Raw genomic sequence first — 23,454 nt, forward strand, 5'->3', positions numbered from 1 at the left:
TGCAATGACATGAGGAATAAAAATCATTTTCATCTTCTGATCTTGTACCCAAGTGTCTTTATTGTTTAACAAAAACAAAAGGAATTGGCCTGTTCTAAAAGGTTTCGAGGGGACAGTGTGTGTGTGTGTATTTCTTTTAAAATTATCATTATTTTTCAAGCCATTAAAGTTGATAAGGTCTACTTTAGATAACATCGAGAATCAAGAATCAAAATCAAACTAAGCAAAGCCAACTTTTCATTTTGAAGAGATACATCTGGCTGTATCTGACAATGACCTGCTAACCTGAATAGCGGTTCACAGTGTAAACCTCATGTAAACCTGGTGTCCAAATACTGCCACCACTATGGCATCTGTCGTGCTAAATCTGGGCCACACAACACCAGCGTTGTCGGTCACCTGATTTCATGTCAGACCAGAAAAACTAGGCTCCCTGCAACCTGAGAGGAACAGTAACGTACACACATCAGACGACAGAGAAGCAGCTCAAAAAAAAATGATTTGCTAAATCAAGAGATGGTACAGAGCTTATCGTGTTAAGGCATGAATCAGATGCCCTCACCTGTTCATTGGTGTTATGACTGGCAAATGATGTGGCTCAGTGTGCTGGACTTTGATCATTCTAACACAGCGCTAGCACATAAATCACACTACGCTTTGTGCCATGATAACTGATCTGATAATGACTTGGTTTATTAAGAGACTGCCACTTACAGTAAGTTGCAGTGATAATAGAGTTCAAGTCAGTGAGACGTGGAAAAAAAGTAGTTTAAAATGTTTTTCAGTCAATGAAACTGTGTCAGAGCTGTTGATTCATAGCCTGGCGTAGCCAGACGAATACTCAACTGCGTATTAGTCTGGGACCTCTCGGTTCATTTTTTCGATACCCAAGAGGCGTTACCAACGGACGCGGATCAAAATGCATCGGATAGACCTACAACCAGTGAGAGCAACGAATCATGTGACGTCTGTTGAGCGACACGAAAATGTTCTCCGGTATGAAAAGACCGACGCGCAAACCACTAGACCAAAACTGCGGCTTGGCAGCGCCACCCACTAGCACGCATCTCACGGTGTCGACGACTCGTGTTTACAAAAGGCACTCGCAGTGTTGTTGGTGCAGCCTGCACCATTTGTTTTGTTTTAGATTTACAGAGCCTGGGCTGAGGCAAAAACACTATTTTTTATCCACCACACACACAACCGACAGCTAGCGGACCGTGAGGAAATATTTGCAGATTTTTACTAAACATGTTTTGCTTTAAAATCGCTTACTACCCCTTTAACTTGATTGATCGATTAATTTTCCTGTCTCGGACATGTCAATGTTTTTTGGGGGTTTGACCAACAGTCCAAACCTCATTCAATCCAGTTTCTTATGACGTAAAAAGAGCAAATGCAACAAATTCTCTCATATGAGAATTGGGGACAAATCAACGATTTATCAGTCTTAAAAAATAGTTGCAGATTGATTTTTCTGCCCAACAACTAATCAATGAACTGACCGTTCAGAGCCTGCGATGCATGAATCCTCGCTGTCAGCAGGTGGGACTGCTCCTGGTATTTGTGCGGTACGGCCAGCGGCCGGGACAACAGGGTGCTTTGGTACAACAGAGCTGAAGAGAGAAAACGACAAAGTGTCACAGTTTTTACAGCTTCAATGCAATTAACAGTGAATCTCTCACACACACACACACACACACACACACACACACACACACACACACACACACACACACACACACACACACACACACACACACACACACACACACACACACACACACACACACACACACACACACACACACACACACACACACACACACACACACACACACACACACACACACGTTTTCCCCCGTTTCCTTTTTTGGAAAAATGTGTTTAGCCCTGTAATACTTGACCAACATTAACGGAGTAAAAAATTAGATACTGAGATAAGATGCGCTTTTTGTAGTCCACCTTCAGAAATGTGTAGTTTCACCACGGCAGACGCACGTCAATAATAACATCTGCTGTCACGTTTCTAAACCTTTATTTAATTTGATTTCAGAAAACTTAGAATAAAATGGAAAATCAAAAACGAGCCGCGACTGTCGATGAAAACGTGCTCTTTTCGATTCCTGATTAGACCTCTATTTCATGGGACATGAGATATTTAATTTAATTGTTTGAAAATCTTTTGTTTTTTGTTTTTCTTCATGCTTGCATGTTTCGTCAAATGTTTTTATTTTTTTGTATACGCTCAGTCGTTTTGTACTACGCTTCATAGGTGAAAAGATTGTATAAGCCTGTTTTGGTTGATACAAAATAAATATATTGATTTAAAAATAAACCAAAAAAAACAAATAAATAAATAAAAACGTCTGCCGTCGCATGATGACGTATCATAGTGTAAGAGGAGTCGGGTCGTCTTGGCACCACTGTCTTTCCTTGACCTCGGGACGTTTTCCATTGAGGTTAAGGAAAAGTAGAGACAGGAAATAGATGATAGGAAGGAATTTTCGAGGTCGGGGAAAAAAAAAAAGATAAAAAGGATCACCAACACTACTTCCGGGCTCGGAGATTCCGGAGTTCCGAGGTATAATGGAACGCAGCATTGATTCTCTCTCAGCGCGGGAAAGTTAAAAGGCGCGGTGGCTTCAGGTGGACCAGACACGTGATGAGTCGGCGCCTGTGACGTTACCCAACGCTAACAACACCGCGGTCGGTGCGTAACTTTGTCCGCCACAGTCGTGAACTTGACAGTAGTCTCGCACACAGACGGTACAAAACGCCCCCTCCTGTCAAAAACCTGCGGCTTTCAAACTACTTCACCGAAAGTTAGCTCACAGATTCAAATAAAAACCTCAACAAAAAGAAGCCCAGCGACACGGGGAACACGATGAAGAACTTACGTGTGAATCCTCTGCGACAAACAGAACCCAACCTGACGATAGCCGCCATGATGATACTCCGACCAAGGTCGCCGCCGTCACCCGGATGTACTTGTGTCGTCAGCGGAACAAAGATGTTGAATGCTGGAGAAGATCAGCGGCCTGCATCGCTGAAGTGGTGTAAATCCAATTTACACTGGAAGGTGCTTTGGTTGCTCCACATTGTGATCAAGCTTTAACAAGAAACAGCTTTAAAGTTTGATTCGGAAGTAGGACAGCTCTAATAAAAATCACTTACCACTGGACCTACATGACATGTAGGGTAAGATTATTGATTAACGACTTTTCATGAATATATTAACAGTTTGTGTGGAATTTTTGAGTTACTCCTAGGGTGTATTAAAATGTTCTTAACATTGCTTTTTTTTCTATTTTTTTAATAAATGTCCTGTGGATTATTGAGATTTTGTTTAATCATACCTGAAAATAATGTCATATAATGTCATGTAATATAATATTCATACCTGATCATCATTATTGTGTTTTATTAGAACCTATTTTAAATAAACAGATGAAACAAGTACAGCAAGTTATATATTGTGCGTATAAAATCTGTGTACACAAACACACCAGGGTGAACAAAATCAATTTTTACGGGTGTTTGTTAATATGATTTAGCAGCTCTAGGTATGGACAAAAGTTAAGGTGAGATAAGTTGTGCTTATGAATCTTCAGCGTCAACACTCTCTCTCTATTTTTTTGTCTTTGAGTCACCTCCTCTTTAACATGGAATATCTTTAAACTGTGAAGGTCACTTCCTGTGTCACATTAAAACGCTGACTAACAAAAGACATGGCCTGGTCTGAAATTGATCAGCCCATATTCCTGTCCGCCTTGCTCTGCAGTCATGCAAACTTTTAAAGATCAAAACCTCAGATGACCCAAGCAGCTGCGGGTTTCGGCCTAGATGTTCACTCAGCAACGTGACATTTAATAGAAACCGCCCACCTCTTGTTTAATTGACATGGCAGCCATTTTGACATGAGATGGTAGTTGGCTGCATTAAATATAACCTTCATTGGTAAAACCTGTGTTCACCTACTTCTCCATGTCTTAATGGCTGTTGTGGAAAAGGGGAAGACTTTTATCCGTTGCATTCGACACCATGAAGTTTACAGTGAACTTATTCGGGAAACAGAAATAACATGTTGTGACTTTTACCAGCCAGCAAGGCTTGTATTACAGATAAAGACTGCCAACATTCTATGACAGTTCTGTTCTACAATATTCACATTATATCGATGCGATTCTTGAGGTGTTTAGTGTCATCCAAAAACTTAGGATGTGAAAATACTTGTAAAATGTCAAGCCCAGGGAGTCTGCATATCTATCATTAAAGGAAACTATTGTTTTGCGTTTATATATTTTAGAAGGGTACTGTAACAACTGTGGTTATCTGATATACACATACAGGGGCAGCCTGAACTGATGATGGCTTCTATACCTGACAATGCCTAAACTTGGTCCAACCCCTAATACAGAGCATAATATATGATCATATTTCATATGAGTGTGGAAGCTGTTTGAAACTGACAGTGTTCCCTGCTGCCGCCTGCGCTTCGCCCGTTCCCCACGCGAGGCGCTGTTCGCGCGGAGCCACCATACAGCAGCCGCCGCACATGATTTGCAGATCAGCGGCGTTTACCCACAAGCTACCACGCGCGGTTCAGACGCGTCGGTTGCAGTCCGAAGGTCACGTCGGTCCACCCACCACGTTGTCGCCGGTCTGTACAGCCACTGCTTGACAACGCCGCTTAGTAACACTATGGACGGCTTCGATAACTTCGGCGCGTCGGACAAGGCGGAGGCGACGGAGCTGCAGCGCATGATCGCCGTGGAGCAGCAGAAAGCGCAGTTCCAGGCCCAGGTTTGTGTGCTAGCTAGCTTGGGTCCCGGTCGCTTAGCGTCCAGGTGCGTCGCAGTGAAGCCCGAGTAGCGGCGCTGTGCTCACACCTGGCCCGTGGAACTTCAGCCGAACTCCCCCTGACGACTTGGCAATTTAAGGGATGGGCTGCTTGAATATGATACGACACAACACCCTCTCATGATATTGTGTTACAATTAGCCAAGCGACTGTACTCTTGAACGTACAGTGAGCTCCAATGGGCATGCGCGCTTGTATTTCATGACGTAATCAAAATCGTGAGAGGTGGTCACCGTTTTGAATAGAGTCTGGCATGATACGAAGGGGAAGACTCATACCAGAACCATAATAATACTTCCTGCGGTAGTTCAGTCAGGCCTGTTCCTCTGGACAGACTGTGGGCTCATGTCCTTGACACCATTTCTTTGGTTCACTTCCGGTTCACTTTCGTGTTGATTAACTATGTATAAATGAAGAGGTGTCAGCATGAAATCCTGTGGACTGACACCGGTGTGCTGATAATCATACAGCATCACCCATATATATATATATATTTACAGCTTGATTTACTGCCCCTTCACTGTCACAAAGTGCGCATGAAGAAATCACAGATTTTGAGCATCATCAGTTGAGTCTGCAACTTGACCCTGTGATGTCATAATGTCAACAGGTAGAGACGGGACACACAAGGTTTTCAAATGAGGGACTGTTTGAATACAGCGCAGTGGGACATAGCCACGAGACAAAATGTAATCTTTGCTCTCCTCACAGTCCTGTGGTCAGTGTGATTGGTTTTAATCCTGAAAACGCACCACGCCAGTCTGTCTGGAAATTTTTCAGACCAGCTTAGGAAAATATGAACCCAAAATGACAAACAAACAGTTTGAACCAAACACACTTGGTGTGGAAAAAAAAACCCTAAGAATACTGTATTTATTCCACAGGAGACTCACTGACATGTGAGCGTTTACGTGGTAAAATGTCCCGATGCTCCGCTTTTGCCTCATTTTGTGTCTCCTCTTATTACTCCCAGAATTCTATGAATCGACTGTCGATCAGCTTTATTATCTTTGCATTGATTTCAGGTGCACAGCTTCACTGACATTTGCTGGGACAAGTGTGTGGACAGCCCGGGCTCGAAGCTGGACCACCGCACGGAGACGTGCCTGGTGAGCTGCGTGGAGCGATTCATCGACACCACCCTTACCATAACCAACCGGTTCACACAGATGGTGCAGAAGGGCGCTCATTAATAATGGACTACCGACGCCAACATTGACTGTATTATGTTTTACCCTACACGTTGGTGGAAGATACTGTGAAGAGGATGCGCTGTTCTAGCTTACTTCTCTGGACTGGTGGTGCTTTAACAGAAATCATGTAATTTGACTTTAGAGAACTGACGCAGTTCCATCCCGTCTGTGATCCTTTGTGTACTGAACAAAATTGGGGACGGACCCGTTGTCTCACTCGCCAACATGTTGATATCAGGTTCGGCTCAGTGGCTAGTTTGGATTTGTCCCTTTTTGTGTCTTACCAGTGATTGAGAAAAAGAAGCAAGAGTTTAAGAAAAGGACGGCCCAACGAATTTTAACAACACTGGTTGATAATAGATTGTTTCATATATTTATTGGCAAAAACTGAGACGATGAAGAACGAAAGCTCACTTTAAGGCAAGCCTCAATATTACAAAGGAAGTTTCTCTGAAATTGCCAAATACAATATCACAATGCGCCAGTAAATGTATTCTAATGAGTAAACAGATGAAAACAAAAGAAAAAGTATAATGATAATAAAGTACAAACTATTCTCAGTAACATCATTGTGTCTCTGCATGAACATTTACAAATGGTTAGTTTTCATGGATACTCACACCGTTGACTTCTAAATAACTCATTTTTAAAAGTAATTGTGTTATTCAAATATCATTTCTTTACTTGTACTCAAGAGAAAATTTGAATAACTAAAATATAAAGCAGCTGAAATGATAATAAAGAACATACAGAAATAATAAAGGACATGTTTTGACAGGTGCCAGTACATGCAGAGTAAACCTTCTGTCCCATCAGGAACTCCTGTAAAAACTAGTAGTAAAGTACTAAAGTGCTGTCCTTCACGATCTTACGAGTATCTGATGTTGAGCTGAATTGATTAGACGATTAATCGATTGCTTGATCAACATAAAATGAATCACTATTTTGAGAGCTGATTAAACATTCAAGTCACCTTGAATACAAACGTTTACTGGTTCCAGCTTCCCTGTTGCAAGAATTTAATGCTTTCCTGTGTCTTGAAAAACAGTAAAGTGAATATATTTTTGCACTGTTGGTTGGACACAGCAACAGGATTCCACGGTTATTTTTCATTTCTCTATTTTCTGATACTTCACTAAGAGTGAATACGTCGGAACATATGTCAAAATAAATATATCACAACCAAGGCTACAGAGTGAGGCGGTTGATGTTTCTAGCTGCTCTGATGGCAGACTTCATGGCCGTCTCAATCCACCCGTGAGGTGTGGCTGTGTGTTCTCCTGCAAAGTGCACCCGTCCCTCACTCTGGAACAATTCCCCGGCGTAGTGCCCCTGCTGGTAGGGCGTGAACAGGGCGAAGGCTCCCAGACTGTAAGGATCCAGGCCCCACTTCTTCACCAGCCCCCCTGTCCACAAGTTCCTGATTACCTCTCCGTGGATCGTGACCAAGTCCTCCAGGACCACAGCCATCAGCTCCTCCTCGCTCATCCCTTGGAAGAGGGTGGAGTCGTCGGAGCAGGTGTAAGACGCCAGCAGGGCCCCTGCGTCCGTACCCGGGAAGCTGTGGCTCGGGTAGTAGATGAAGCGAGAGGGACGATCTGTGATGCTCTTCCCCCCTTTGATGCCCTGTTCCTCCCAGAAGCGCTCCCTGAAGCTGAGCACCACCTTGGTGGAGCTGGTGTAATGAACAGAGCGCAGGGCCTCCATCTTGTCCCCGTCGAGCGGGGGCTGGAAGTTGATGAAGAGGGTGGCCTTGGCTGTGGCCGTAATCAGGGCGTAGTCCACCGTGAGGCTGTGCGGGGAGTCAGAATTACTCCAGTCCTGAAATGTTACGGTTACATCGCTGCCACTTGTTTGGTTGATCAGCTTGACCTTGGAGTTGAGAAGGATGGTGGAATTTAACACCTGGTAGAAAGCCCTGGGCAGGTGGTCAAAGCCATCCGTCACTTCAAAGTACCTGGAACAGAAACACACCCAAAAAAATGTCTTAATCACAATACCTCATCATAGCTTCACTAATCAATATCTTCATTTTAGCAATGGATCGCATGACTGAAAAGGCGTCGCTCAGTGTGACTCTGTAATTCCACTCAGCCCCTCACTTTGCATATGACAACAGTGAGAGGGAAACAAAACTGAAAAGAAAGGATAAACAGACAAACCAAAAATGAAACTCACCCTTAATTCTCTGAAGGCTCAAAACTGGCCTTAATAGAAGACCATAATATTATGCCTAACTCCTTATGCACAGTGTTTTTATTGAATATCAATTATAGTATGAAAGAGAAAGTAAGCATTATGCAGGCAGAGAAGCTGCTGTCATCGATATATTTTTTGTTATATTATCATTTTTATCGTTGTGTTTAGGCAGCATGTCGGTGAGCTGCAACTGTCCGACTGTAGTGGAATTGAATAAACATTGTGCTTTGAGAAAAGGATTTAACGGCATAAAGTTGAGATTCTCAAGTGAAATACGTCAAAAATGTAAGTAAGTAACAATATTTGAGTGGTCACACCTACTCTACAACATTGTTTATCACTTTTCTTTTAAATTCTGCACTCTGGCCTTAAAACGGATGAAGTGATCTGTGAAAATAAAATCAACTAAGTCCCTTTCCTGGCATTGGTTAAACCCCTTAAAACCTCTCTCTGCTCCTTTTGTTTTGTTTTTCCTTCCCCTGTGATTTTTTGCCCCGATTGTTACAGCCCCACCCTTCAGGTTGACAGATTCCTTCTCTGCAAGATGGAAATACTCAGCCACATTGTTGAACGCTTATTTTCTTTGTTTCATATGAACACCAATAATAATTACATTAGGTCCCCAATCTGACTTTGTCAGTGGAGCTCGGGCCCTAATAATCCTTATGGAAACAATAGAGACTTGCACCTCCAGTGCCCGGATCCTAATTACAATACGTACTCGCTCTGACTTTGTCAATGGAGCTCGGGCCCTAATTATAACAATACATAGTGTTTTTAGACAAATAATAACTTATATGCCAGCTCTGCAATTTAATTTTTTCGAAGTTGGCATGGACACCTTGAAATGTCTGATTCTTCTAATGCAGGCAGAACAAACCCAGTAAAGCTGCACTCTTATAGGAAGGGTATAGCTAATGGGTTGTACGCTCCTAGTGAGATGGATGGATGGATGGATGAAATACATTTTAAAAAGGGTCAGCTACAGGTCTTGGTTTAAGGCAAGAAAAAATATAAAATCTTAATGTCCCAAAACAAAAACTGAAATGTCGAAAAACACTTTCTAGGGTTATAATGGGGTTGAACACAGAATTCCAAATGACACAAGATAAGCAAAATGATCATTGAAACTTGTTTGAGTGGTTCTGGATCACCTGCTAACACTTTCACCTTCTTACTTACAAGTTTTCTAACCTTGTAGAAGTGCAATGCCACTTTAAAAGAGGGTCCCTTCAGGGCACGATGGAAGCAAACAGGAAGCAGCTGTTGACAGAGGCCGTGACAACGAAGCAAGTTCAACATATTTGAGGCTATCTGATCATATCTGGCTTCACTGAGCCGAACAGCCGCTGCGAAGCTAATGGGTTACCATGGTGGTTGTGATGGTAAATGGACTGTATTTACAAAGAGGTTTTCTAGTCTTATCGACCACTCCAATCGATTGACAGGTCAAGTCACATTCACACACTGCTGGAAGAGACAATTTGGACGTATTTTTGCTGGATTTTTATGATACTTTTGGCCTTATTCTTTCAACTGTCATCCCCGTGGTGTCAAATGGATTTTTGGAGCAAACAAAAACGGAAACAAAAAACAGATTCATAAACTCACTTCTGGATGTCATAAATACATCAAGCACAAGGTTTTAGTGCTTCAATCGGTCTCTGTTTTTTGCGATGACCCAGACACGGCTCTATAAACACGTTTACAAGGTTAATGTTTAACCTCATTGGGAGGAGAATCCAGTGTTATCATCGCTTGTTAAATTGAAGAGATAAATGCATAATATGCTGTATGTCCTCATAAAGCTCAAAAATGATGCCGACCTTGTGTGATGGTCGACACATAATAATGATGATCGATTGGATATTTTCTTACTCGATGTTGTCGTTGATGTCTGACTGTATGTACAGCATCTCTATCAGTGATGTGTAGAAGAGGCTGTTTTCATTCAGGATGTCCCCAATCATCCTCAAGGCACCGCGACTCAGGTTGCCCTCCTTCACCAGATATTCCTGGCAGTGGTTATTTAGTGTTATTCAGGTGGTTAAAGGTTTCATTCAAATTCATACCATGGACTGTGCGACATCTGTTAAGACAATTCCAAAAATGAATGAGGAATCGCTACCTTCACTGTGTAGGCATCATATTTGTCCAGCATGGCACTGCAGCCAAAAGCCTTGAGGTCGTCCCTCACCTGAGCACAGATAAGAAGATTTGCAAAACAAGATTTCAGTCCCTGCGCAATAAAACAATATAAATGCATGCGGAAATAGCAATGATGCTGTTATTGATAATCGAACAACTCGCAGCCTTTATGTTTGCTGCGTATACAAACCTTCCACAGTGCCTGGCTGAAGAGTTGACCAGCTGTCTTCCCCCTCTCCCTTTCATTCAAGCTATAGTTGAGCAAACCGGGGTTGTTTTCCACCGCATAGGTTTTCTCAAGGATCCCATTTACCAAATAGTATGTGTTGATATCGTCTTGTATGAAGGGGTTTAGCGGAATTTGTAGTTTGGAGACCAAGGAAAGCAGAATCCTGCGGAACACAAAGTGTCTATTAACATATTAGGTATGCGAAAGAGATGTGACATTCTTTGTCTTTGGTGAAAAGATCAGTGATGGATGAGGTATGAAGATAATTGAGTTACTGCAGCAGGGGTGGGGGCAGTGCAACAAGTTGTACACGTAACATTTACATATCATCCCATTCAGAGAAGTTAACAATGGCGAATGTGTTACCAAACCGTGCCTAAATTCGACACTTCGACACTTCGTCCTGCTTCTGGCCACCTGACAAATGAAAAGCCAACATTGACTCTTGGCTTTACAGGGGATATATATCTGGCAGTTTAGCTGGTTCACCATCTAGCTGAAAACCTGCCACCGAGAGCCGCGAGACAAAAGGTGCTGGTGGGGGAATTGTCACCATGAGTGTCCATTTTACATTAAACACATTTATTGTTGATGTCAACATTTTTTTTAGAGCAGCTTTAATTGGAAATGCTAATGCGACACTGTTTTAAAGGCAATTACAAATTCTTCACTCCGTCTAAAAGCACACAACAGTAAGTAAGTGAGTAGGAAAAGTTTATTTAGTAAGTCCTGGTCGGAAGACCTAAGTGTCCTGCCGGTGGTGTAGGGTAGCAATAGATCTGAGATGTATTTATTTAGGGTCTTGTCTGTGAAGTGGGCAGGGTTTAGGGGTTAAAACGAGGACCTTAAAATGAATTCTGAATTGAATAGGAAGCCAAGTGACCTGTCTCCACGGAGCAGAGTGCGTAATAAGGAGACTTTAGGTCTCAAAAGTAAAATTTGCAAACAATATTATTTTGATTGTTATTACTCATTAGAAAACTACATTTCTTTTGAATCATAACAGTTACTTGATCATTGCCAGGACAACAACTGTATTTCTGTAAAAGCTTCCACTTGCTGTAGCAGGACATGCTTTGTCTTTGATGAAGCTGGGAAATATTTTTTTTTAATATTTTGGTGTGTCACGTCTCCTCTCGTTTCAGTATCCCCTGGTTGTCTGTGTGCTTAAACCCCACGTGTCTTAGTTCTTGTTGCCAGTTCGTCGTAGTGTCGCCTCGTTCCAGCCTTGATTTCTTTTAGGTCCTCGAGTGTATGACCATAGTCTGCTTTTCTGCCCATTGCCTTCGCCTGCTCCTTGATTGTTTGCCTACGGATTGATTCCCTGTGTGCCGACTTGGACTGATTAAACCCCTGCTAAACCCATCTGCCCCTGTGTCTGAGCCTGCATCCTGGAGTCCCCTGCCTTGTTCAGTTCTGATACAGTGGACAAAAAAAGTGCAGTATTTTATAACAATATAATTATTGCGAAGTTGTACTTCAATATGGTACTTGAGTGTGACACTGTCACATTATGGCCCAGGAATAGGACTCACTTATGGAAGCTGGGGATCCTCATAGCTCCCACTTCTGCATACCAGCCTTCTCTTCTGTTCCTGAAGGTCTCCACACGTCCTCCAATACGGTCACTCGCTTCTATTATGGTCACCTTGTTGTCCACGGGCACATATAGTCATCATGAGAAATGTTCTACACGTAAAGCATGCAGTAATTTAAGGATACAAGGAATTCATATTCTTTTTCCAGCAGTCACGACGGTGTCATACACAAATGTAATAGTCTGGTTGTTCTTGTATTTAAAGGGGGAAGTAAGTGAGGATTGGATCAAAATCCCTTCCTGGCCCTTTAATGTCACAGCAGTGGACTGAGACAGAAGCCATGTGGGACCCCTGTGCTCGCAGTGACAGTGGAGAACCAATGATGTCCCACTCCCTCACTGTTTTTAGCCTCTCAATTGCAACACACAGACTGGCTGCGGCTTAAAATGGCCACCAGCGCTGCTAAATGCTACAGAATCAACAGCACATTTCATTCAATTGGCATGTAAGGTATTTGTTTAAAGGTATCACATGCAACTTTTCTGCATGAAATAACATTGGTCCAAATATTTCCAGGAATTTTAACTAAGGTAATGGTCCATTTCATTTGGTTGCTTGTCATTGGCGACATATCGCCAAAATTGCTTAAAGTGGTCAAAGTGGACATCAGTGCCACAACTTTTGCGATAGTCTTTTCAGATCTTGGTTGTTTTTTTATCCACATATTTGAACCGTATGAAGGATTTCAGTTTTCGGCTACCTGGATCTTAAGTTGTCAGAGAAATATATTGTCAGATAGGCTTACAGCTTCTCCAGATTCTAATCGTAAATTCACCGAAGAGCAATGGAAAAATCATTCCTTTTTAATGTGAAACTACTGTATTCACCGGGTATGTTTGTTTGAAAGAGGAGGAGACCTCTGAGGAAAATTCGGCCCTGGTAAAAACCTCCTGAATGTCCGTTTTTACTCCATGATACTATCCATCTTTTTTATATTGTTTTAATTAGGAGACCCCTAGTGGCAGAATCATATCTTTGTCACTTATGTTGCAGCAAGTCGTTATGTTCGTCAGAGGTACTGTTATAATCCATGTTCTTTTAAAAGAGGTGAGAACGAAACACAAAGACAGTTGAAAATATCAACCACACATGAGAGAGTGGAACATCACGGAAAAACCTGGGATGCAGCCTTAACTGTCTTTTGTTAGATCAAGAGGGTGACCGAAGTCGTTCATTCTTACCTTATGGCCAGCGTCTTCTAGAAGCTTTGCAGCGGTGAGTCCTGCCATGCCGCCACCAATGATTGCCACGTGACGGGGCGTTGTGGCGGTGGGAAGACCTTTGTTCACAATGTCCAGGAGCTCGCTGTAGTCTGTGTCTTGGAGGCAATCGTACAGAGGGTCTCCAGTGATCCCACTCACTGCAATCACCACAACCCCCACGAGAACCAGAGGAACTGGCAAAGGCAAAAAAATATCATATCAGAGGGGATTAATTCGAACTATCACGAGGTGAATGTACATAGGAGAGGGAATATTTTCAAATTTTTAACAGTCAGACGTTTAACTGCTAAATCTGAAAAACCCTGCAAAGCTTACAAACATAATCAAGTTTTGGTCATGATGCATTTTCACAATAATTCACATATATTGCACATTTGGATCTCCTTTCCACAATGAAGATTTAATTCACAGAGATGCATTTCATAACTAATTAAATCACAATAGATGCATCAGCCTACAACTATTAAATTCATGCGTCATATCTTAGCATTTTAATACTCACAGAATTTACAGAGTGCCATGTGAGGGATCATCTTAAGGATAGAACTCCAAGGTTTGGACTTGTTTCCTCCGCTGCTGACACCATAAGAGGGAAAGGAAGCCTGACAAAGACACAGCATTTTACAGTTTTAGTGGGAAATTTAGTGAAATGTTTTTATCCACTGATCTAAAAAAAAAAAAGGTTTTTGTCTAAAAGCACAGAAAGCCACAGACCCGGGGAAAGAAATACACTAAATTTGCTAAAAACATCCAGCACATGCATGAGTGAATGCCCCCCAAAAAAGAGAAATAATATGATGGTTCAGACTTGATTATCTCCTCTCTATATCTTCTCTCTCGTCTAAATTCCACTCACCTTTATCAAAGGTAAAGTCTCGGAAGTCATCATAAACCTCTGCATGACCGAGGAGAAATGAACAAGCCCTTGATAAAGCTAATCTTCAAATGCTGTGTCCCTATATGTGAAAGCAACATGGAAAACCTGGAAGTGTGGTATGTGTGAAATTGCACACAACGTCATTTTAATGAGAGGACTGTGTGGCTCCTCGAGTCTTCCGTCTAGAAATATTTTCCCACACCGGCTCCAGAGTCAACCACACTGAACAAATCAGATTAGTGAGGTTCTTCTAGTCATCTGCATACCTCATTTCCTCCATCTTCATTCATTTCAATATCTGACCTGAAAGTCAGTGTGTAATACATTGCATTCAACATACTACGTTCAAAAGCACAGTACATTGCAGGCCATTATTTTTTCTATTGCAAAAATCCATTATCTTAAAAAAAAAAGGGAATGTTATTCAACCTGTAAGTAAAGCTGTTTCACTCACCTATCTCCTTCTCCGTCTCTTCATAGGCTGCAGTAAGTAAAGAAAAACCAAAGTGGGATGGACAGAAAGGAGCAAAGTTTCATTTTCCTGACAGCCTCATTAGCTGTATTGTGGTCATTTGCATTCCCGATGAATGCCCAACTGTGTGGAAGTGAAAGTGAATGTGGTGAAGAAAGAAAGCATTTAAGAAATACTTCATTGAACCGGCATACATGTAACTATAACAGCCTACTGGCGAATCATTGACCTGACCCGCCTGCTGTAACTCAGGTGAGACTCTACATCACAGGTTACAAAACGATCAAGCATTGTGCGTATGGTTCGTGGCAGAACACTGTTGGTCAAGGGGTACGTTTTATTTCACATTTTTGTCTGCATGAGGGAAAAACCGAGGTCACTGAACTAATGAGGCTTTGGAAGTAAAATCAGCCATGTTAATGTGTAAGGTTTATAAAGTTGCTGCCTCGCCACACCCTGAAAAATCAGACAGAGGTCATAACCCACAGCCAATTCGTTGGGTCTGATGACTGTTTTTTTGTTCAATGACTGCAAAGCAAAAAGACAATCCATATTTTTATTTTTTTTTAATCTTTAAATTGAATGATACGAGTTGATAATTTCAGAATCTACTTTTCTTTCTTCTTTTCTTTTAACAATTTGGTACAAACTGCGCGTGCGCGAAGAGCAACGAGGACTGTTTTCGTCACCAAACAGGAAGTAAACAAACCGGGCCTCGGTCAGACGTACCTCGAGACGGTCGGGACGAGTCGGGGGGATCATCGCAGACGCCTACGAGACCCCCCCGCGCAGGTTAAACATTCTTCTCTTGTAATAACTCAGCTCGATGCGATGTATATGCGAGCACGTAGAGTCATGTCACTGCTACACGAGGATACGAATAGCCCCGCGAGTCCTAGCCTTATGCTACCAGCCTTCAGGCAAAAATGTTACAATTTCAGGTTGCTGTGCGTTTTTGGCAAATGATTACAAGACGCAGGGCATTACTGTTGACTTCTGACCAGTCGACAGCATCTCGTCTTCAATTCGGAGTGTATGTAACATTCAAAGAAACATTTTATTCCACTAATATTCCAACTCCACCTTTTTATATGTGGCCTGCCTCCTCTTCTAATAAACCTGATCAACGGAGTCAGTTTGACATGGTTCATAAGTACGTAGATATTGCGGTGTTTGGGGTCGATTAACCTGCATGTCAAATGCTCAGTGGCTCCGTGTCACGGAAATCAGTACGTTATATATATGATTATATAAGAATAAAGACGCATGCGGGGCCTGTGCGCATCACGCAACAACTGAACGGTAAAATTGAATTGTCACATTTCTGAGCGGGGTTTGGTGTGGCGTTTTTTTGTTTTTTTTTCTCCCTAACGGCGCAGGCAAATTAATGTTTTGGGGGGCGAATGTTCGCTAAACACCTCACCCACTGTAGCTGGTTCATGACGTTAGCCCAACATACGCTGAAATATTAGTGCGTCTGAACAGTGGCTCGTTCGAGTGGCCAGACATCGCCACCGCTAGCAGCTAGCTTGTGTGCGCAGTAATTAATTGCATCATGTCCACCTGTGGTTTTTCCACCGTGACACGCCCACCGCTGAGCCGCAGTTAGTACCATTAAGTAGTGATACCACTTTCTTTTGAGAGATCCGATTGTCATACTTGAGTGGTTCAATGGGCATTTGTGTTTATGTAACTGTTATTTAGTAATAGTCAGTTTCCGTGTCTGAACTTCCACAAGTGAGCTGCCGGGTGGAGACTGCTGCCTGTGCTGTCCTGTACCCTGGTGCTGATACCTCACCGATGGGGTTTGAGGAAAGCTGTTCACGGCACGTTATTCTGATCACACACACACGCACCCAATTTCATTTCATAAGAATGTCCCGATTTTTGTCTCCACGATTCACACCCGATGCCGCTTCTCAGTCTGATTTGAAGTGTTCAGCCTGAGACACCGTTCGGACTGGTGTTCACATCCGCTGTGGGCGACGCGGTCGCAAGTGGACAGGTCGGAAAACGCACACAAGGTGCAATGAGGGTGCGTTTCAGATCTGACTGTTGGGGAATTTCTTCGCCTATCCTCCCCTGAGAAACTCCAAAGACGGGTCTGCTCAGGCACCAAGCAAGGCCATCTTATATATGGCAAGAAGTCTGTCTCTCGAGGTGTCCTAGTCGCGGGGAGATGACGTCATTACTCTAACCTGAATACACCACAGGGACCGGGGATGGGCAGACTGTCTTGGGACGCCGAACACTGTGAACCTGTTGATCTGTGTAGCGAACCGGAAGTCTCCTCAATATTGAGCTCTTATAATAAATACTTCTGCTTAAGACATCCACGGTTTCCGTCTTCCTGAATCAGCATCCACTCCATCAATTATTCCATTTCACTGACCACTTGGGCGACATTCAGAGAGATGGTCTGGAACTCGTATGACCGTCATACTTTCAGCGGCGTGAACGTAAATGCGTCCTGGGCCGCGCAAGCACATTGATTCACCCAGCCTCGACTTGCTCAGCTCTCTCTCTCTCGGTCCCTCTCACACTGACACACACACACACACACACACACACACACACACACACACACATACACACACACACAGAAAACGAACCCATCTTTGTTGCAAAAAAAACGACAGACTTTGGTCAATCACAGAAATGACATATGTTTATTTGCATGTAGATTGGGGAAATGAGGTCTAATCTGTTAACTCCACCGTTTTTTGTTTTTTTCAAGGTGTGATGTTGCTCTGGCATGTGTGATCTCCACATCTCCGAGGGTGTCGAGACAGTTTTTCATGCCTGCGGTGCCATGGCTGAAGTGTTGGGACAGAGGAGCTTGCTGGGCCTCGGTGTGGTGTTGGCATGGCTGGTTCTGTTCCACCTGCTGGTCAACATCTGGCTGCTCTGCGTGTTCACCAGCCTGCTGGTCGTGCTGGGCGGCTGGTTTGGCTCACAAGCGGTCCTAGAGTCCAACAGTGTGATTCACCTGGAGAGGTTTATCACCCTGGAGCAGGTAAATGTTGAGTATACTGTGGTTTACCGTTCTGGTTAACATTTGTTTACATGCTTCTAAAAGTGGAATTGGGGTACCAATCTTAGGGAATCTTATGGGAAATGGGGCCCATATTGTAGTTCCAGTATCACTTCATTTACACTCACTTTGTCTTTGCTAAATGTCAGGTTCCACCCTCTGCGGAGGATGATCAACACTTGGACCAGGAGATCCACAACACAGTGGGGAAAATCATCAGGGACTTTGTCACCTCCTGGTATTCCACTGTGTCCTCTGAGAGTGGTTTTGAGACAGAGGTTCAAGAGGCCATGATCTCTATGGCTATGGAACTGAAGAGTCGTGCAAGACATGTCAACAGGAAGGTACTGTAAGTCAAATTACTGGGTGTTGGCAGCTTTGGCAGTACGTTTACATGTACGTTGTGTAACAGGGCTATGGTCTAACTATTGGTTAGAAAAGTGTAGACTGTTGTGGGGGGCGGGGGCAATTTCATCAATTTAAATTAAAATCTACAAAAGAATAAAATTAACAAATAGTGAACCCTTTTTTGGTAGAAATGGAATTGAAAGAAACCAGATCTACTAAGGAGGTTGCTCATTGAAGAACTACATTTTCAACACCTTGACTTCATTGGGACATGTGTAACCTTTCTAATTACTGCAGGAGCTCACTCTGAGGATCCTCGATCTGTTTGGCTGCCACCTGCAGGACTATGTCAGAGCCAAGCAGCTGGTGACTGAGCAGCAGACGCCCATGAACAGCCAGAGCCAGCAGTTGTGGAAAGCTTATCGCGGGGTCACCACACCTCATCTTGCAATGACCGGTGACACAGTGGAGCTCAACTACACGAGAGCTTTTGTAGATTTGCTGTTGCACGTTTTGGTGCCATTGCCGCACTTAGAGTCCAGAACCGGACGGTTTGTTGTCGGAGAGCTCCTCACCTGCAACGTCATTCTCCCTTTCATTGAAAAACTGTCTGACCCTGACTGGTTAAACAGCCTTATCATTGAAATATTCAGCCAATCCAGCAAACTCTCGGAACCAATTACGTCAGAGCCCCTGACTCAATCCCCCCCCCCACCACCACCAACTGCTGAATCAGAGCTCCCTTCACCACAAGAGACAGCACAGGCACCTCAAAGGAACATTGAAGTACCTCCAGCAAGTACAGAGACTGAAATTGTCCCCGAGACAGAGGTGCCTGAGTTTGCTGCCTATGATGTCTTTGACTCAGAGGAGGTGGACAGTCCACAGAATAACATTGAAGTAGAAGAAACTATTCGACCCTTCCTCGAGCATTACATGAGAGTTAGCAAGTCAAACCCATTTTACCAGGAAAACGACTCTGACCTGGATTCTCCTTTGGCTGACTATAAACAGAGTTCCACAGATTCCCTGGTCATGATAGGTCAAGAAGAAAGTCTGTATGACAGACGGAAAGAGGGTGCCACATCTGCTGAAAACAACAATGGTGTAGACTTGGAGTATGTCAGTCCCTGTCCCATCGATGGCTCCTGCGCCGGCGTCCTGGTGAATTCAGAACACCCTAATGGCTACAGCCCCTGGACCCCTCGTGCAGCAGAGGGGACTCCCAGTATCAGCGGTCTCCAGGACCTGGAGAGGGAGGTCAGTTCCCCTTCGGTAAACCCAACCAGAGAGCTTCTTTTGGATGTAGAACAGTCTGGGTTGGGGAACCCCAATGAGCAGACTGTAGTCAGTCCGCTGTCCGTCTCTTCCCCGATGCCATCATTCAGCTTTGAGCCCCTCAGCAGCCCTGATGGACCCGTCATCATCCAGAACCTCCGCATCACTGGCACCATCACCGCAAAGGAACACCGAGGCACCGGCTCACACCCCTACACTCTGTACACCATCAAAGTAAGGAGCGGACACAAATCCACGTCCGTTTCCCCTTCCTCTGTTCACTATTCAGTGTTTTGTGATCACGTGTGAGGTCCTGTTCTTTTCCAGGTGCAAGATTTCAACACTATTATCTTTGCAGTCCAGTTATTCTATGCTGTGTGCACTAGACTGGTGTAGGGCTCAAAGATAACAATCCAAAGAGGTTTTCAAAGGCAAGTTTCAAAGAAGAGTTACAAATGATGCAAAGAGTTTTTGCTAACTAGCAGCAGAAGCATTGTTTTTCTGAGTTAACCCCATTTATCTTGTATCATTCGTGCACACGAGAATGCATATGCATGAGCACGTGATCGGCATGTATACATGTTTTATGCCATTGATCTTTACTATTATCTTTTGTTATGTAATCATAACAGTTTAATCTATGAAGAACAAAATCATTATCAGAATTTATTTCTGATGTTGGCATTTTGGACAAAACACTAATGGTTGCATTGGAGTGTTTGTGTTCCCCAGTTTTTCACAATAAACTTTGTTTGAACAATATATTTACTGGCAGTAGCCCTAGTACAAAAATCTGCATCAGGCCTTGAGAGATTTTATAGACAGTGTCACAAACTGCAGTTTTCATACAGTATGAATGACGACAGGAAGCAACAGAAGATGGCAAGCTTAACAATTGGTTGTGTTGCTTTTCAGTATGAGACAGCGATGGGTTGCGAGAACCCCGGAACCATGCAGCCAGGCTCTGAGGATGTCGAACTTCTACAGACAAGTTGTGAGAATCCATCTTGCATCCAGCCGGTGGCCTATCACATGGTCAACAGACGCTACAGCGAGTTCCTCAACCTGCAAACGCGGCTGGAAGAAAAAACAGAACAACGGAAACTCATCAAAGGTAGGAAGGGTTGGACTCTGCGTTGGCTCATTTCTGGGTGTTCTGTTTACGAAATTAAAATTTAGAAATCTTCTGTTGCTAATGGGAATTGGCCAGTGTGCAGTCTGTTCACAGTAGCCATGTCAACTTTAGTTTGGTTTGGCTCTGCCTACCGACACACCAGGATTTGCAGTCCTTGAAACTTAGATGTTTGATTTATTTTTTTTACGTGAGCCAACATTCGCAATTTTATTGTTTTCTTACTGTGTTTCAGGTGTGAAAGGTCCAAAGAAAATATTTCCAGACATGCCGTTTGGAAACATGGACAGTGACAAGATAGAGGCCCGGAAAGGCCTGCTCGAAACCTTTTTAAAGGTGGGTGGATTCATATTTTCTTCCATTAATTCGCTATTTGTATGTATGTATTTATGTATGTATTTGTAGTTACATGCACAAACATTTAACTTTTTTTATTTTTTTAAATCTCAAAGGTTATAGGCCAATATTCTGTGCTCTTTTTCAGCAACTCTGTGCCATCCCTGAAATAGCCAATAGTGAGGAGATGCAGGAGTTCCTGGCTCTCAACACAGATGCCAGGATTGCCTTTGTCAAGAAACCTTTCATAGTGTCACGAATAGACAAGGTTTGATCCAGGACATTTCATTGTGGTACAGCTGAATAATAGTTCACTTCATAATGAAAACATTTTTATGTGCCTAGTAATTACTATAATCCCATTGTGATGCAGTGATGTAATCACGTTATAAACACAAGAATCTGATGGCAATGATGTCCCGGTTCACAGGGGATTTGAAATGCAGTGCATGTGTGTGTTTTTGCGTAGATTGTGGTGAATGCCATTGTGGACACCCTGAAGACGGCCTTTCCTCGTTCAGAACCTCAAAGCCCCACAGAGGATAACGAGGGAGAGGTGGATGGAATGAAAATGAGTGTGGACAAGAAGAGCAAGTATGACCCCAGACACACACACACACACCAACCTTTGTCCACACATGCCAGAAACACAGACGCACTCTGGGTAGTACATTTCCCTTTTGGGGTCAGGTTAATGTGGATGTTACTGAAGTGGCCAGCAACTTTGTATGCCGCTGTGCCTACTTGAGCGAATTGCTTCAAATTCTTTTTCACTTGGACTCTAAGATGAACTTTTCTGAATTTGGTCGTCAAAGGTGAAGGTCACAACAACCGGACAAAACATGGTTTTAGCCATAACTCAAGAATTCATGAGATAGTTATGAGAAAACTTCAAATAAATACCTGATAGGATAAAATGATGACATTTTATAGCCAAAAGGTCAAAGTTCAACTTCACTGTTACATAAAAAAAGTTCTGCAAAAACACTTTTGTGGCCATTATTCAATGCTTTGACTCGAAGGCGAGCTTGTGATCATATTTCCTGCAGACGGAAACCACTGCAAGACGTTACAGATGTTACAGATGTTTTCTCTTATACTTTGATAAATAATGATAATGCTAAAACTTTATTTATACAGCACCTTTCAAAACAAAGATACAAAGAGCAGGACATTGCAAAATCAAGATTTGAATTATAAAATTTTCTTACTACGGAATAAACTTTGGCATTACATTGTAAAAGGCCTCGGGCAGACTGTTCCAAAATAAGGGGCCCTAACTAAAAATGCCTGGTTGTATGGAGCACTCATCTAGGAGCCATCCCATGTGGGGCTCGAAGTGTAGTCAAGTACCGTTTTATAATCAACTCCAACTGGTAACCCTTGAAAAGAGGTAGAACAGGGGTGACATGATGAAAATGATGTGCAGAATCCTATTTCACGAGAATTATTTTACTTTTCGGCACTCTGAGAATTGCCTTGCTACACAAAAAGATGGTTTTACAGTACAGGCGTAGTTAAAATAATTCAGAAGGATGGCAGCTGGTGGCAATAACCTAGTAATAAGATATATATTTGGTCAAAAAGTGATCCTTTTAAAAAAAATCATAGGTAAGGGTGTAGAGGGGGAACTGAAGTAAGCATGCATCCTTTGAGAGCCATTTTTCATCCTCATCCTAATGCGAGTAGGAATCCTGTGGGGTACCGTGTCCTACACGAAGGAGGCTTAGATCTGGGGAGTATAAACCTCTTACCCTAGTCGGCACATGAAAAGAAGCAACATCACCTCTGACAGAGAACAACCAGGATTATGGGATATATTTATTTCCCGATATTCAGTGTGTGTGTGTGTGTGTGTTGAAAATAAATTGTTGTTCACTTTTAGGTCTCGTCTGAAGTTCTCGAGTAAAAACATTCCCTCTCTGAATGGCTCGGTTTTGTTCAGTTTGGAGCAAACTAGCACCGTAAGTAACGTACTTTTGCACTACTGATATTTCCTGCTTGGTTCACAATTACACGTTACACATTAAGTTTGCTAGTTGGTAGGATACTTTCTTTTTTCCCAACCTCCTCCTCCTCTTTTCCCTTGAAGGTGTTTAACAGGATGTCCTTGGGAGATTTGCAAGATTTTATCACCGAACAAGAAAAGCTGTCCATCGGAGCCGAGTCGGAGAGGGAGGACACTCCAGTGGTCAGAGAACTCGGAGGCTGTCTGGACGACAGCCCGAGAGGAAAGCAGAGTGGGGAACGTGGTAAGAGTGGGGCGAGGGGATGCACTCTGTGATGTACCGTCTCGGAGCTGCTGTAGGTCACCTGTCGTCACACCCAACTGCCAACACTGCGCCATGTGCAGCCTAGTTACTGCTCATGGTCTGCTGCATCCGGTGAATGACCACCGGTTCTGAGATTTATGAACCCTGTGTTTGGCTTCTGTCTGGACTGCTGAAGCAACCGTCATACCGTCAAGTGTTGGCACCAGCAGTTCAGCTTATATTATACACAGAGAGAGCTGGTACTACAGTTA

The 23,454-nt window shown here is 43.1% G+C and overlaps 4 protein-coding genes across 8 annotated transcripts in view; 2 read left to right on the forward strand and 2 right to left on the reverse strand.

Annotated features, from left to right (window-relative positions):
* Positions 1-3,058, reverse strand: part of sdhdb (succinate dehydrogenase complex, subunit D, integral membrane protein b) — a 9,123-nt gene extending 6,065 nt beyond the window's left edge. Inside the window, exons 1-2 of the mRNA XM_035621696.2 lie at positions 2,901-3,058; positions 1,506-1,616 (exon numbers count right to left, since the gene is read on the reverse strand). Coding sequence (XP_035477589.1) covers positions 1,506-1,616; positions 2,901-2,949 — 160 coding nt within the window. The 5' untranslated portion in view covers positions 2,950-3,058. The remainder of the gene's footprint in view (positions 1-1,505; positions 1,617-2,900) is intronic.
* A 1,519-nt stretch (positions 3,059-4,577) lies between these two features.
* Positions 4,578-6,620, forward strand: timm8b (translocase of inner mitochondrial membrane 8 homolog B (yeast)). Its single transcript, XM_035622277.2, has 2 exons — positions 4,578-4,806; positions 5,889-6,620. Exons 1-2 carry the CDS (start codon positions 4,705-4,707, stop codon positions 6,054-6,056), a joined length of 270 nt encoding a protein of 89 aa, XP_035478170.1. The 5' UTR covers positions 4,578-4,704; the 3' UTR covers positions 6,057-6,620.
* On the reverse strand, positions 6,407-14,979 carry il4i1 (interleukin 4 induced 1). Of its 2 annotated transcripts, none has more exons than XM_035622276.2 (8): positions 14,785-14,979; positions 13,956-14,055; positions 13,412-13,626; positions 12,168-12,280; positions 10,594-10,795; positions 10,384-10,452; positions 10,134-10,270; positions 6,407-8,013 (listed from the first exon to the last, which is right to left on the reverse strand). In XM_035622276.2, exons 2-8 carry the CDS (start codon positions 13,984-13,986, stop codon positions 7,245-7,247), a joined length of 1,536 nt encoding a protein of 511 aa, XP_035478169.2. In that variant the 5' UTR covers positions 13,987-14,055; positions 14,785-14,979; the 3' UTR covers positions 6,407-7,244. The 2 variants fall into 2 exon arrangements, with proteins under 2 accessions (XP_035478169.2, XP_035478168.2); XM_035622275.2 differs by lacking the exon at positions 14,785-14,979 and adding an exon at positions 14,310-14,514.
* Positions 14,924-23,454, forward strand: part of LOC118298988 (sorting nexin-19) — a 31,782-nt gene continuing 23,251 nt past the window's right edge. The window contains exons 1-10 of one of the 4 annotated variants that reach the window (XM_047335459.1): positions 14,924-15,054; positions 17,540-17,818; positions 17,986-18,180; positions 18,482-19,696; positions 20,378-20,576; positions 20,830-20,930; positions 21,079-21,198; positions 21,400-21,524; positions 22,816-22,894; positions 23,023-23,182. In XM_047335459.1, the coding sequence (XP_047191415.1) occupies positions 17,558-17,818; positions 17,986-18,180; positions 18,482-19,696; positions 20,378-20,576; positions 20,830-20,930; positions 21,079-21,198; positions 21,400-21,524; positions 22,816-22,894; positions 23,023-23,182 (2,455 nt within the window). In that variant the 5' untranslated portion in view covers positions 14,924-15,054; positions 17,540-17,557. Of the gene's footprint in view, positions 15,055-15,442; positions 15,595-17,539; positions 17,819-17,985; positions 18,186-18,481; positions 19,697-20,377; positions 20,577-20,829; positions 20,931-21,078; positions 21,199-21,399; positions 21,525-22,815; positions 22,895-23,022; positions 23,183-23,454 lie in introns of those variants that run through there. The other 3 variants (XR_007031669.1, XM_035622272.2, XM_047335460.1) reach the window with 3 other exon arrangements.

This window comes from Scophthalmus maximus, chromosome 11 (genome assembly GCF_022379125.1).
Source record: "Scophthalmus maximus strain ysfricsl-2021 chromosome 11, ASM2237912v1, whole genome shotgun sequence".
Taxonomy (NCBI): Eukaryota; Metazoa; Chordata; class Actinopteri; order Pleuronectiformes; family Scophthalmidae; genus Scophthalmus; species Scophthalmus maximus.

Excerpts from the sequence above, each read along its gene's own strand:
- il4i1 (XM_035622275.2), bottom strand. The coding sequence starts at position 14,354 with ATGCAGAGGTTTATGATGACTTCCGAGACTTTACCTTTGATAAAG. Across the intron at positions 12,281-13,411 it reads TAGAAGACGCTGGCCATAAG|GTGACCATAATAGAAGCGAG; the intron begins GTAAGAATGAAC and ends GTGGACAACAAG. Across the intron at positions 8,014-10,133 it reads GACATCAACGACAACATCGA|GTACTTTGAAGTGACGGATG; the intron begins GTAAGAAAATAT and ends TTTCTGTTCCAG.
- timm8b (XM_035622277.2), top strand. The coding sequence starts at position 4,705 with ATGGACGGCTTCGATAACTTCGGCGCGTCGGACAAGGCGGAGGCGACG. Across the intron at positions 4,807-5,888 it reads AAGCGCAGTTCCAGGCCCAG|GTGCACAGCTTCACTGACAT; the intron begins GTTTGTGTGCTA and ends CATTGATTTCAG.